The 15995-nt window shown below is 38.7% G+C and overlaps 1 protein-coding gene across 1 annotated transcript in view; it reads right to left on the reverse strand.

The window, feature by feature from the left end:
- The window catches only part of B3GLCT (beta 3-glucosyltransferase), a 139730-nt gene that overhangs the window by 41069 nt on the left and 82666 nt on the right, over positions 1 to 15995 (reverse strand). Inside the window, exons 8-11 of the mRNA XM_081083593.1 lie at positions 15400 to 15463; positions 14226 to 14345; positions 12564 to 12633; positions 6207 to 6320 (exon numbers count right to left, since the gene is read on the reverse strand). Coding sequence (XP_080939719.1) covers positions 6207 to 6320; positions 12564 to 12633; positions 14226 to 14345; positions 15400 to 15463 — 368 coding nt within the window. The remainder of the gene's footprint in view (positions 1 to 6206; positions 6321 to 12563; positions 12634 to 14225; positions 14346 to 15399; positions 15464 to 15995) is intronic.

The following is a 15995-nucleotide window of genomic DNA, read 5'->3' on the forward strand; positions in this document are numbered from 1 at the left end:
ATATATATATAAACAATAATATTGGATTAAAAATAAAGTAAGAATGAATAAAGAATGAATGAATAATTGATTATTAAAACCAAGCTAAATAGAAGTTTAAAAAGCAAGATTTAAAAAAAAAAATTCATCTTAAGTAATTTTTCCAAAACAGACAATAACAAATTCAGTAATACATTTAACCTTGTCAGAAGAACTGATAACTACAGGAACAGCATATCTGATTCTACATAGTACTTTTAATAGTACTTATTAATCAAGGCATTATGAGTGACATTACCATAAAACAATAAAAATAAATGACTCTATAGAACTAGAAAATCAATTCACTACTTTATTGTTTTATTCATAAACTATAGGCCCAGTGGGGTTCCTCGGCCTGGCCTGCAGGGATCAGGCCAAAACCAGCTCTCCGACATCCCCCAAGGGGACCCAGATTGTGAGAGGGCATAGGCCAGGCCGGGGGACCCCCACCAGTACACAACCAGGGCCAGGGAGAGACCGCGGGAGGGCTTCAGGGTGTGTCCAGCCCGTCTCGCCTAGTCCCGATTGCCCACATCCCGATCGACCAGACCCCAGCAGCAAGCTAACCTATACGTTGGAGCATCTGCTCCCTGGTGGTCAGTGTAGATATAGCAATGGGTCGAACGTCGAACAAATGGTCAGACACTTAGCATATTAGGCTTTTATTATATAGGATGGGTTTGGGGAACCAGAAAATTAAACTTGAAATGTGGCAGGAACACCAGATAAAAATTAAGATGAACAAAGACCATCTGAAAGGTATCTACTTACAGATAAAGACAGTACAAAGAAAGAATTACAGGCCAATATCTCTAATAAATTTAGATGCTAAAATCCTCAACCATTAGCAAATTGGATTCAGCAACACATTAAAAAAATCATATAACATGATCAAGTGGGATTTATTCCAGGGACGCAAGGCTGGTACAATATTCACAAATCAATAAATGTGATACATCACATAAACAGATTACGTGAAAAAAATCACATTATCATATCACTGATGAAGAAAAAGCACATGAAAAAACCCAACACCCTTTTTGATAAAAACTATCAGCAAAGTGGGAATAGAGGGATCATATCTCAACATAATAAAAGCCATATATGACAAACCTATAGCCAACATCATACTCAATGGGCAAAAACTAAAACTATTTTCTCTAATAACAGGAAAAAGACAGGATGCCCACATTCACCACTCTTGTTCAACACAGTACTGTAAGTGCGAGCCACAGCAACCAGACAAAAAGAAAAAATAAAGGGCATCTAAATCAGAAAGGAGGAAGTAAAAATCTCATTATTCACAGATGACATGATATTGTACACAGAAAACACTAAAGACTCCACCAAAAACTACTAGATTTAATAAATGAATTTGGCAATGTAATAGGATACAAAATTAACACCCAAACATGTATGGCATTTTTATTTTTTATTTTATTTACTTTTTAATTTAATTTTTCGGGTATCAAAGGTGCAACCCAGGTGCTCTACAGTGGCGGTGATGAATTCATAACCATGGTTGGCCTCCCACTCATGTCTAGGCTCCCAGGCTGCTCCCTTACGCGCCCTGGCCACTCCCTCTTCCCTGCCCGCCTTCCTTGCTCCCAGGCTCCTCATTTCTATGGCATTTTTATACACCAATAATGACCCCTCAGAAAGAGAAACTAAACAAACAATCCCATTTACCGATACAAAAAAAAAAGTTAAGACACTGAGTAATAAACTTAACCAAGGAGGTAAAAGGCCTGTGTTTGGAAAACTATAGGACATAGAAAAAAGAGACAGAGGAGAGGAAGATATAAACAAGTGGAAGTATATACCATGTTGATGGACTGGTAAAATCAACATCATTAAAATATCCATACCCAAAGCAATCTATCCATTCAATACAATCCCTATTAAATTACCAATGGAATATTTCATAGATCTAGAATAAATACTCCAAAAATTTATTTGGAACCAAGGAAGACCCTGAATAGCCACAGCAATCTTGAGAATGAAGAACAAAGTTGGAGGAATCACAATACCAGATATCAAGTTTTATACTACAATGCCACTGTACTCAAAATAGCCTCATATTGGCACAAGAACAGGCATATAGATCAATGGAACAGAACAGAGAACCCAGAAGTTAACCCATGCAATTATGCTCAACTAATATTTGACAAAGGAGGCAAGAGCATACAATGGAGTCAAGGCAGTCTCTTTAATAAATGATGCTGAGGAGAACCAAAATGGCGGCATAGGTTAACGCCGGAGTTTGCTGCTTTGAACAACTACTTCAAAAGTGAAACCAAAAAACGGAAAGGACATCACCCAGAACCACAGGAACGCTGGCTGAGTGGAACTCAACTACAACTAGGAGGAAAGAGAAACGCATACGGACACTCAGAGGAGGCGCAGTGCTGAAGTCAAATTCTGAGGTGCGGAGTGCGCGGAGAGGGCTGGCGGCGGAGGGCTTTCAATCAGGAGGGAGTCTCAGACTCTGAGCTCCAGATACAGGCGAGTCTTTAGGGACCCAGACTCAAACGGGAGAAGCGGGACTGTCTGGCTTCGGTCAGAGCAAGTGCAGCTTTCTCTCCGAGGATTGCAGCCGTTGCTGGGACTCAGAGAGGCAGAGCCCCTAGGGACAGGACTGAGAGCCGCCATAACTGCTCTCTCCGGCCCACCCTATTGATCCTGTGCGACTGGCCCCACCCAAGCCCTGCACAGAGGCCTTTGCCGGATAGCCTCAGGCAAAGGCTAGATTAGCACCTCCCTAGAGGACAGAAGTTCTCTCACTGCAGACACAGCTGATTCTCATAGCCACTTGGCCTGGAGGTCAAACCCTCCCTGGTATTAACTACAAGACTGCACACAAAGACCACTAGGGGGTGCACCAAGGAAACATAACAAAATGCGGAGACAAAGAAACAGGACAAAATTGTCAATGGAAGATATAGAGTTCAGAACCACACTTTTAAGGTCTCTCAAGAACTGTTTAGAAGCCGCCGATAAACTTAATGAGATCTACAAGAAAACTAATGAGACCCTCGATCTTATATTGGGGAACCACCTAGAAATTAAGCATACACGGACTGAAATAACGAATATTATACAGACTCCCGACAGCAGACCAGAGGAGCGCAAGAATCAAGTCAATGATTTGAAATGCGAGGAAGCAAAAAACACCCAACCGGAAAAGCAAAATGAAAAAAGAATCCAAAAATGCGAGGATAGTGTAAGGAGCCTCTGGGACAGCTTCAAGCGTACCAACATCAGAATTATAGGTGTGCCAGAAGATGAGAGAGAGCAAGATATTGAAAACCTATTTGAAGAAATAATGACAGAAAACTTCCCCCACCTCGTGAAAGAAATGGACTTACAGGTCCAAGAAGCGCGGAGAACCCCAAACAAAAGGAATCCAAAGAGGACCACCCCAAGACACATCATCATTAAAATGCCAAGAGCAAAAGATAAAGAGAGAATCTTAAAAACAGCAAGAGAAAGAAACTCAGTTACCTACAAGGGAATACCCATACGACTGTCAGCTGATTTCTCAAAAGAAACTTTGCAGGCCAGGAGGGAGTGGCAAGAAATATTCAAAGTGATGAATGCCAAGAACCTACAACCAAGATTACTTTATCCAGCAAAGCTATCATTCAGAATTGAAGGTCAGATAAAGAGCTTCACAGATAAGGAAAAGCTAAAGGAGTTCATCACCACCAAACCAGGATTATATGAAATGCTGAAAGGTATCCTTTAAGAAGAGGAAGAGGAAGAAAAAGGTAAAGATACAAATTATGAACAACAAATATACATCTATCAACAAGTGAATCTAAGAATCAAGTGAATAAATAATCTGATGAACATAATGAACTGTTGATTATAATAGAATCAGGGGCATAGAAAGGGAATGGAATGACTATTCTTGGGGGGGAAAGGGGTGTGGGAGATGCGGGAAGAGACTGGACAAAAATCGTGCACCTATGGATGAGGACAGTGGGTGGGGAGTGAGGGCAGAGGGTTGGCTGGGAACTGGGAGGAGGGGAGTTATGGGGGGGAAAAAAAGAGGAACAAATGTAATAATCTGAACAATAAAGATTTAATTAAAAAATAAAAATAAAAAATAAATAAATAAATAAATAAATGATGCTGAGAAAACTGGACAGGTACATGCAAAAAAATGCAACTAGACCACCAACTTACATCATATACAAGAATTAATTCAGACTGGATAAAAGACTTAAATGTAAATCGTGAAATAATAAAAATCTTAAAAGAAACCATAGGCAACAAAATCTTAGACATCTCTCGTAGCAGTATGTTTACTGATACATCTCCTAGGACAATGGAAACTAAAAGGGAAAGTAAACAAATGGGACTACATCTCTTTTGCACAGCAAAAGAAACCAAAATAACAAGAGATCCTCACTGCATGGGAGAACATATTTGACAATGCTACATTTGATACATGTTAATCTCCAAAATATATGGGAAATTCATACAACTTAACAAAAGGAAGACAAACAATCCAATTAAAAAATGGGCAAAGGACCTAAATAGATACTTCTCCAAAGTGGACATACAGAAGGCTAAGAGACATATGAAAAAATGCTCCAAGTCACTAATCATCTGACAGATGCAAATCAAAATAATAATGAGGTGCCACCTCATATCTGTCAGAATGGCTATCATCAACAAATCAACAAACGACAAGCGCTGGCAAGAATGTGGACAAAAGGGAACCTAGTACACTGCTGGTGGGAATGCAGACTGATGCAGCCTCTGTGGAGAACCGTATGGAGTTTGCTCAAAAAATTAAAAACAGAACTCCCATTTGACCCAGTGATCCCACTTTTAGGACTACTAGTATATCCTAAGAAATCAGAAACACCAATCAGAAAGAATATATGCACCCCTATGTTCATAGCAGCACAATTTACAATAGCTGAGATTTGGAAACAGCCCAAGTGCCCATCAGCATATGAGTGGTTATAAAAGCTGTGGTACATTTACACAATGGAATACTACACAGCTATAAAAAAGAAAGAACTCTACCATTTGCAACAGGATGGATGGCCCTGGAGAGCATTATGCTAAGCAAAATAAGCCAGTCAGAGAAAGATAATTATCATCTGATCTAACTCATTTGTGGAATCTAATGAACAAAATAAACTAATGAACAAAATAGATCGAGAAACACAGAAGCATGGAACAGACTGTAGAGCCTCAGAGGGAAAGCAGGAGAGGGTGGACGGGCAGGAAGAGCACAACCAAAGAACTTGTATGCATATACACTTAACCACTGGACACAGGCAATAGGGCCTGGGGTGGCGGAATCGGGGAGGGAGTGGGCTAGAAGAGGTCAATGGGGGAGTGGGGGTGCGGGGAGTGGACATATGTAATACTTCCAACAATAAAGATTTTTTAAAAAGAGGGGAAATACGGTCTAACAAAAATGCCCAAGAGATCAAGTTTGTATTTGTAAAATATTCTTTTTTAATATGAGGGTTTGGTATATTTGTCTCTACTTTTTTCATACATGATATATTCTATAAATCAAAGACAAATAAACCATTTACCTTACATATGTTTTTAATTAGAAAGCCTGCAATCTGAAGAGAAAATCTAGTGTACTTTCAACAGTTTGCTAAATAGATAACCAGTGTGGAATGTGGTTAAGTGCTACTCAAAGATACACACAAAACAAGCTCAGACCATAAGCTTCCTGAGGGCAGAAACTACCAGATTCATTCCTACTCCCCCTGGCATCGAACATAGGCTGGTATACAGCAGTTGGATAATATCCTGACTGGTTAAATTGTTAAAATTAAATGAGGAGAAGCTTTGGTGGAAAGATGATAAATTCACTTTCAACATCCCATTGGGCCACAGTGAATTCTGAAGGTATGAAAAGTGTATTGTCAAACTTGAACATAATTGTCATGTGCTCAGTCATATCAATATGGCTTATTAAAAACTTACAACCTTTCTCAGTACATATAATGCAGTGCTTAATCTGCAAAAGAAAATCAGCCTATATCTATGAGTAAAGACGTTGAGAAGAGAGGAAGAAAAAAACTTACATAAGGCAAAAATTATAGCATCTATAAGATATTTCATTTTATTATTAGTTGAATTTATTCTATTTGCAGAATGGACATGCTGATTAAGAGGAGCGGTACCAATGAAGGACTCACCTCTGTCTGTATTAGGAATTCCCAGATCCACTGTAGGAATGGAACTTTCTGCATAGTCACTGTAGTATTCAATGAGACTGGCCTGACCCGCCCACGTCTGCTTTACAATGGGGACTGAAAAAATGAGAGAAGTGATAGTCACTGACAGTTGTATAGAAAAGTTTGGAATCTCAAAGGGGCAGCACAATCCCCTATAAAGAAAGAGAACTGTTACTTGTTCGTTTCCAGGTGTTCCAAGCCTTAGAACTCGCTTTTCTACCCTGAGAAATGCCATATGCACATGAATAAACCCTCTTCCTGGGCCATTTTCAATATACTCTAGAGCCAAGCACTTTTTACTCCTGGTGATAAGTACACTTGCTTCCATATAATAATAAATTTTCTGATTATACTTATTGTGTTTAATCAGTATATAATCAGCAATCTGATTATACTGTTGCATTTAAATTAATTGTAACTAATTTTTCTCTTTGCCCAACTGAGTTCATTTAAAATTTGCAAGTGGATTTTTATAAAGCTTTTTAGGGAGGTGGAAAATATAATTACTTCCAAAGATGAGAATAGTCTTTATGGTTCTGACTGAGATGCTATTTTGTCTTTTAAAATGGGGGGAGGGTATCTTTTCAAACTACACTGTCCCACCCAGAGATTCCAATAGGACCACCCAACTCTATAAAGGGTGGTCCCAACTCTACCATTGGGAATCACTCCATATAATGACTGATGTTATTATTGTACTTTTGAAATATGTGAAATAAGATCTGGAGAACCACTGCAGATTTTAAAACTCCATCATTAACAGATAAATTGTTTTAATACAATAAACACAAACAACAAAAAACTTTCCTGGTTTTCTGCATTTTAGGGTGAGAGGTTAAAAGGCAGCTCTGTATCCACGCCTGATGTAGAATTCTGCTTGATCACTATTTGATATTAATTCACTTGACCAACTATCCAAGTAATTATTTGCTTGTGTGTTTTTTTTAAGTTACTTTTCTGCATCTATAAATATTAAGGAGAATAAGGTGTTTCTGTTGTATTTTTAATAGAAAAAGCCTTCCTACCTAGATTTTATACCCTATTAATTTAAGAATCTCTACTCTGATAAAGTCTTCAGATCAATATTTTAAGACTTTATCAGATCTTTTCCTTTTTCCCAGACCAAATAAAAATAAATTATATGCAAAAGCTGCCAATGCAATGCCAAATTTAAGTGGTTAGCTATGTAAATCAACAAATTCAGTCAAACTCAGATAGCCTTTGTACATAAAATGCAAAAGTGCACCATTTTGTAATCCATTATTCACCAACTTTAAGAAAGATAAAGACCTATAAATTCTGGATATTTTCTATAATAATCTCCAAAATACCTATTCTATCCCACCAAATATATTTTATACATTAAAATATAAATTTCTGCAATCATAAAAAAAGGCAGATACAAAGACTTCTCCAAGTCAAAACAAAGATGCAGTAAATGATATGGCTGCTATGGGGAAAAATAATCCACACTGTTCTACTTCCAAATTCTAGCACAATAAAAATCTCCATCATGACATTGTACTGGCAGGCTGCTTTGCACATAATGAGCAGAGGACTTCCCCAGAAAGGGCTCCCTGCAGCCTGCAGCCACTAAATATTCCCACTCTTGGGTGAAATGTTCCCCAATGCATAAGGCTGGAAAGGTCAAGAACTTTCCTCAGTCCCCAGCACTGGGTTTTATAAGCCATAAAAATTCTACTTCCATTTCTCTCAGCCCTTAGTTGTCAGTTCCTATTGGCTCTAATAAGCCTTATTAAACAGCATAGGTATTTCTTCTCAATTAGCAGATTTAAATGAAATAAAACTCGAGTGTGAGTTAGCTCTTTGCCTCTATTTTTTGTTTTCAGTTGAAACAAATTTCACTAAAGGTCAGAATTACTATATAAATGGTTCCCCACCAACTAGTACAGTGACTGGGATGTATTAGGCACTTAATAAATAGTTAAATGAGGATTAAATTTTGTAGAAATTCCAACAAGAAGCCTACATCTATTTTTGGAACTAGTGTAAAGGAAAGTTTTATTCATAACAGTGATTCTTTTGTACAAGATGGGTATCCCCATTACCAATCATTTAAAAATAAACTAACCATTTTAATATAATGAAGTGTTATGACTCGATAATACCAAAAGCATTCAACAGTTTGTGTTATCTGTCACTATAACTCATGTGGATTTGTCCTATGTGCCAACTGCAAAGAATTTCAAGCTAAGGCTAAGTTTTGTATACTGGTAACAGTAGGTAAAGGCTTTATTTTCAATTAACCAGTGTTGATTCTAAATTATTGAACACTTTAAAAATATTGGTCTATTTTATTAGTTATTTGAATTCTAAATTGAATTCATTATATTACTTATATTTTATATAGTATTCAAGCAGAGCTTTCCTAAAGATATTAAACATTGAAAAATATTTCAAAATAGTTACATGCTCTAGTATCTCATTTTCACATTAGCTTATAGATACTTGATATTATATGGTAGAGAACCAAACTTTCTACCATATAATAAAACAACAGTGAATGCCTCTTTCCAGGTTTGCTGCAAGATAAGTTAAAATTGGAGCAAAGTAAAAATTGGACTACAACAAAACTCCACTGCACAAAAGGCATAAATCTTCCACGTGCCCTTCCAGTCTTGAGGGGGGAGGAGCAGTGTCACGCTATGAGGCAAGGAGCACACATTTTTACCCTGAGTTAATTTACCTGCAAAACTCTAATTTCAAATGAAGAGGAACTTGACACTTGAACACAATACAAAAACCACCACACAATCAACTGTGATTCTTGATTTTATGGAATCTGCTGTTTTTGACAAACAGACCTATTGTTGCCTCAGTATGCACGTCAATGACCACAAAATTAGAGATACCTGCCTAAACTGTGTTCTAATTCCTGTCTGTAGAGATGGTGTGGATGGAAGACTGTAAAGCATCCCTCATGGGTGATCTGAAACATTTTAGGGCAATCTGGGATATCTTCACCTGTTCCAAAGCCAGGAGAGAACGAATGAGCCAACACTTGACTCCCTTCCTCTCTTTAAGAATTAATCTAATCACTCCACTTAACCTAGGTGTAGCCTTGCCCCTTGCTGCATTTTAATCCAAGCCTCACGTTTTAAATTAGCAGACTGCAGGGCAGCAGCTGTCAGACTCTCTATGGTAATCAGAGAACACAGCTACCGCAAACTCCTTTTAATAACTTTGTTCAGATCCTCCTCTTCTAGACAAGATCACTGCAGTAAAGATATCAAATGGGTATTTTTTAACCTAAAAAGGATAAAGTGTTTATTTTTAGGAGCTCAAGAAGTCATGAAAAGGAACTAAAGGCTGAGCAAATAGCAATTTAACCTCTGTAATTAGAAGGAGATGGCAGAGGAGCATCTTACAATCAACCATCTGATGAACATGAACCGTGGCTGCCCTGAGATACCTGGGACATGCATACAGGCAAAATGATGCAAAGAACATTCTTCACATTTTCTGACAGCTCACATCCACGTAGTGATGAACACTAACCCAAGAGGAAGTGATCGTGCTGAATATTAAATTCCAGAGATCTCCTTGCTTAAATATAATCGGACATGCTATGCCCAATTTCCTTGCTTTATATAATTCTTACAGTTTCTTAAAACCCTACTAAATGCTTGTGTCTCAGAGAGTGTTGCTGTTTCAATGGTAACAACATGTATTTCTTACTTAAGCTAAAAGACAAAATATGCTTTTGCTGCCCGTGTTCTAAGATTTTTTTTTTTTTCATTTAAATCAGAATCCAGACATAAGTAGTTACATAATTGTTAGTTTCACTAATAGGGAAAAAAATACAGGAGGTGAAATAACTTTTTTTTAAATTTTTGAATGTGGCTTTATAGGAATAAAGCAATGAGTTCAATGTATATTTTCCCTTGTCTTGATTAGAGTCTTGGACAGAGTGTCCATCCTTCACCCTTTTCCCTGGGGGTTGGCCGACATTATAAGGAGCCAGGAGTACAGGATGTCACTAGTATCCACTTACGCTCAGTCCCTGGGGGCAGCATACCCACAAGTGACAACCTGCCACCAGATAACTCACTAATGCTACTGCCCACTCTCAATTGGTTAGGCAAACACAGTCTTATTTTCCTTCATTGCCATTTGGCTTTGTCACTTCAAATGTTTCTACCACAGGAAGGAAAAAAATATACACCCCAATCCACATATCCTGCTCAACTACAGCTGTAATATGCTTGGACAGGTTAGCAATCTAAAGTCCCTGCTTGATTTATATTTGAGATGACCTGTGGATTTCAGTTCCTGTCTATCCCCATTGCTGCTGAAAATAAAGGCTACTTCCACAGCATCTGTCCAAGTCAAACTTGACCTTGCGCATAGCAGAGCATCAACACAAATATCAAATAGGATTTATCCCGTGTTCGGTTTGGAACACATCCAAGGAGATCACGGTACGGCTGCGCCGCGGCAGAGAGAGTCTGCGGTTGGAGCCAGAAAACCGAGCTCCTGCTGTCCCACCAACAGGCCGCAGGAACTTGGGCCGTTGTACCTATTTATACTCAGCTGTCTCTACAATATCAAGGGAACAGCATTAGTTATCACATCACAAAGGATATTCAACAAGAAATTAGACGACAGAACGTGTAGAAACACACCAGAAAATGTAAAAAAGATAGCAGTCAGCAGCAGTTACTGTGGCACTGTCATTGTAACTCACAGGATTACTAGATAATTATTTGTCACAACTGGTGGCTAGACTAGACTTAAAAAAAGGAAGGCAGAGCCCAGGGGCGCGTCAGGCTTCACTTACATCCAGCCAGTGGACATCAAAATCCCTAAAACCCTGCTGCCTCAGACTATCTTTCCAAACAAACAAGTCCAAGTTTAAGGAGGGCTGGCCACAGAAACCCACCTGTGAAAGCCTTTTAGATTTCACTGACCTCCAGATCCAAATTAACAGCAGCAATAAATGCACCTGGCTTGGGGGGAAGGGGGTTTGTTTGAATGCTCCTGACATATTTTTAAGATTCCTTAATTTTTAAAGATTTTGACTCAAAATTAAAATACAAAAGCATCAGATGGATATCTTAAAAGATTATTTCAACCTTATGCAAATAAGAGTAATAAAACAGATTATTCAAAACTACAAAATTAAAAGTAGCAACTTTTTCATTTCTGTAGCACATTAAAAATATAATAGGAATGGTCCCTAATTTTACTGTCACTTGAAAAATGTGTTTCAAAAGAGAAAATACCACTACCATCACCACCACCATCATCACCACCATTATCACTTCCACCACCGTTCTTAATATTTTAATGTCAAAGCACTCACTACTCTATGTGCAGCATCGATCCAAGTAAAATAAATTAATTCAAACACTTCTGTTTGCTGTTAAAAAAAAAAAAAAAAGCGCAGCCTAGTTCATTTCCTTTATACTTTTTGTGAAAGATATTTTTCAAGAATCATCCCACAAAGCCATTCTAGATTATGGTAAAAGCAAAAGGATATTAAATCTAGGTTAAATTTGTGATAAATGAAAAATTTACCTGCTACATTGAATTTAATAGTATTTTATGACTCCTTATATAATGAATGTTATATTTATTTAGGCTGATTTAATATGACTTGGAACTTAAGATGACTATTTTAGGTAAACATAAAGGTTTATAGTGAACCTATTTTAAGATACTGTTGATTATAACCACATTTTAATTGATGTCAATGTCTTAGAATTCTGGATGGATGGAAAATTTTAATAAAAACATCCACCTGCATGCCAGGATTTCCTTATGAAGGGACCACTGCTTATAAAGCACTTTTCCCCCTTTCTCTGATGTATTTACTCATGAAAAAATTCATGTCATAAAAGTTCCAATATGTGCATTTGAGATAAATGTAAAAAGAAGGGACAGTCTTTAAGAAACATTCCTTCTTGGTCACATTGAAATCCCATCTAATATTCTCAAACTGAAAGTTCAGAGACTGTGCATCAATATAACGGGACATTGTTTTGCAAAATGCATTCTTATTCACATAGTGTTCCAAGATTGCAACAGCTGAGCGTGTCCATTTCCCATTTAAAACACTGCTTTAAATAGTAGTTAGAAAAGTTAGGAGTACTCAGGTTCCAATATAAAATTGTCCTTTCTAATTGCTCTCGGTGATTGAAATGATATGACGAGGAATATTGGTTAATTAATGCATTCACTTCAACGATATATGTGTCACTATGCCTTTCTTAAGTTGATATCTGGTTTTTACTTTTTTTAAGATGGCAATTCGGAATCTAAAAATTCAATAAAAATGAATAACCCAAAACATACTTCTATCATCATGAAATTTCTTGCACGTTTTTACTGCAACAAAAATATCCTCCTTCTTCACTGGATTTCCCTAAAAAACAAGAAAGAATAGATGCATATATGAGTGCATGTTATCTTATCTTCCTACCCACTTCAGATCTCACATGCTCTAGAGCTCAAATGCATTAGTGTCAGGGATATCTTCCTGTTTCCAGGAAGAAGTTTTAGGGGGGAAAGGAACTGTAGCTCAACTGAAAACAAAGTCTTTGATGTCAGCCAGACCAGGACTGGAATCCTAGCTCTGCTACTCATACAACGTGTCATCTGGACAAGTCCATTCCACTCTCTGAATTTCAGTCTGCCATTTAAGAAGTGGGAGAAGTAACCACCAGTAAAACTGCTTTTATTAAAGTACACCATAGGTGCCCAATAAATGTCAGCTTTATTCCCTTTTCTTTTTCTGGTTGGTAAAGATTTTAACAAAAGGAGAGAACTAAGGGGATGTCAGTGTAAAATAAGAGATGACTCCCTTTGGTGGGCCTGAACTTACTGTAATGTTTAAAGTATTTTTATGGTCCTTTTATTGTCTATCCAAGTCTAGGCTACACTGCTGTTCTGTCCTATGCCAAAGGTAGAATTACTTCAAACATCTGATGGCGGGGAGGGCTGGAGCCCTGAGCTGGCTCCAGTCCAGCTGATCACTCAGATGAAAGGGGGCACATAGAGAGCTCTGTGGACAACTCACTCCCAAGGCCACGGACTGCATCATGGGAGTTCTGACCGCTTTATCACCTGTTTAGGCCTTCAATAAAAGTCAGTCATGCCTCCTACATCACTTGGGATTGGTACATAGTGACATTTAACCACAGCTCTGTCATGTCACTCAATGTACTAAGAGGTCGCCCTCCCCACTAGATTCCCTAGAACAAGCATTAAAGAATAAGCAAGTATAATGTCTACAACTGAGCAAACATTACAGATTCACCCCATTGTTGCAGTGTGTGTGTGTGTGTGTGTGTGTGTGTGTGTAAAAGAACATATATTCATCTTTCAAAATGCAACACATAGACTTCTGTGTGACTGACTTGAGAATAACAGAAAACATGAGGGTGGTGAGTAAATGTTTCCTTATGAGGAAGAACTCGTCACAACCTAGTGAGCTTCGGGGTCTTCAGGCTTGTCCTGGGGAATGGACTGAGGGCTGCCATAAAGAGGAAGTTCATTCTGGACGTTCTGGACAGGGTCAGGTGAGATCAACATGGGGTCACCAGCTGAGAGAGTAAAGAGATGGGCTGAGGAGAGGCTTGGGTATCATGGGAAATGTTTGAAATTGCCTCTCTAGGAAATGAACTAGGTATTCCAATAAACACTTGCTATATCATCAACAAAAGAAGTGACTCTGAAGAGCGTGGCAGGCAATGCTGCACGAAGGCTCTGGGGGAGGCTGTGCGGGTCACTGTGCAGCCTTGAGCAAGGATTCCTCAGTGCTTCTCTCTTTCCTCTGTAAAATGGGGTGGCGGCAGTGCTTACCTGAGAGGGCTGTTATTAGTAGAAACATGACGTACAGTTCTTACCTGGGGCACGACAAACAATTTTTTTCAGTATGTAAAGTGCTGGGACAACATATGCAAAGCAGGTACATCATCCTTTGACGTGCAAGGACGTTTTTCTTCTATTACTTACACACAGGGGGAGGGAAGAGTGAAATGTGGTAGCACAGTGGGCGTCCATGCCATCTGTACACAACTCAGGCACTGGAGTAAGGGGAGGTCCGTTACCGTTGTCCCAGATGTAGAGGGCGATCTGTCAGAAGGCAGGAGACCAGCAGTGAGGGAACGAACTCAACCAACGCCACACGTATAGAAGGTATGCAACAGTTCGAGGAAGAGCAATCACACTTTCTATAGGCAGTATGAGATGGAAGCATGTCAATTTGTCAATATTCAACAGCTCTTTACTTACAAAAACAGTAATTCCATATGTACTGACCTATCTTTTATTAACAACAACGAACTAAGAATCAATATTCTGACCTGCAAAAAATTCCGAAGTTGTTACAATCAATTGTAGGGAAGCTTTATGAGGATTCCCAAACATCACAGAGAAAGATGCAAGAAAATATTATCATGACTGGTTTCCTGCAGTATGGTAATGACATAGCCTAACCACCCGACTTGCTGAAAATATTGACAAATGTAGACAAAATATCTTTAAAATCACTGTAAATGGCTTGCTAAATTGGCACAAGAGTGTGGAGCTTGTAAGGACAAAAATGCAAGAGTGAGAACCTGGGACAAGGACATCAAGGACGACAGTCTTCCTGTGGGATGCGGAGTTTCTGTTCTGCGCAAACAGCCTATGACCCACCGAGGTGGGGTGTCTAACAGAAAACCTCACAGAGCTGGGAATCTGGAGCTAGACGGAGGGGAAACATCTCCAAATCTCCTCTGGGATTTTGTAACCGAAAGCTAGGCCTTCCTAACTGTGCCACTTACGTGGTCCAAACACCTCAGAGGGATTTAAAGTAGCCCCACATCAGTACAACTGGCAGCAAAAGCAAGTACAAGTCCTTGCTGAGGAGCCAGGACCTCAATGCAGGACTCAGAGGATTGTGAGACAAAGTTCCAAAGGAGCAGGAATACTCAGAGAACCCACAAAAACACAAAGAAATGAGCTAATGAGCAAGCACCAGCAGACACAACTTCATCCAGATTGGCCGGAGTGGAATGACCTCGGTGGGGAGAGATGCATGGGTGGTGGGGGAGGATGCGCTGATAGGGAATACAGAACACCTTTTATACCAGAAGACATGAATTCCTGATTACTGAGACTTTTAACCAAATAAACCATGACATACCTCATGTTTCAAATCTATTGTAAAGTCGGATCTCAGGGCCTCACTCTTTAGCCTCTTGGTAAGCCTAGGAAATAGAGACAAGTTGATGGTTTTTCTTAAAACAGAAGTGTCAAACAAGAATAAAACATTCTTGAGATTTTCCCATGTTTGAAAACAGGCAAAAGTACAAATTTTAAAATGAAAACAGGAATTTAATATCTGTGATACAAAGGACTGTGAAAACGCAAGGATTGTTTCAAATGCAGCATACATTATTATAACATCTAGCAAATAATGTAAAATACAACACAATAAAAATGCCTTTAAAAAAAAGCCCTAAAGTTTGTTGACTCCTGATAATCCTTACACTAAATAATGACAGAGGAAGAAAAAGATAGAAAAACAAAAAGCTTGCTTTTCACCCTCCAACTTCTACCCAAATGAATTATAATTTGTGAAGATTTTAGTGGAAGAGAGCATGTGGTGCTGGGGAAGAATGTAATTTTCTTGCTTGAAAAATCTTCAGTGGCTCCTTGCAATGCACAATCAAGCTCCAAGCCCCTGGGCCCAGGCATGAGAGCCCCTCCATGCCTCTCCACCTCCCCAGCCCCTCAGCA

Source organism: Myotis nattereri (genome assembly GCF_964212035.1).
Source record: "Myotis nattereri genome assembly, chromosome: 2".
Classification (NCBI taxonomy): domain Eukaryota; kingdom Metazoa; phylum Chordata; class Mammalia; order Chiroptera; family Vespertilionidae; genus Myotis; species Myotis nattereri.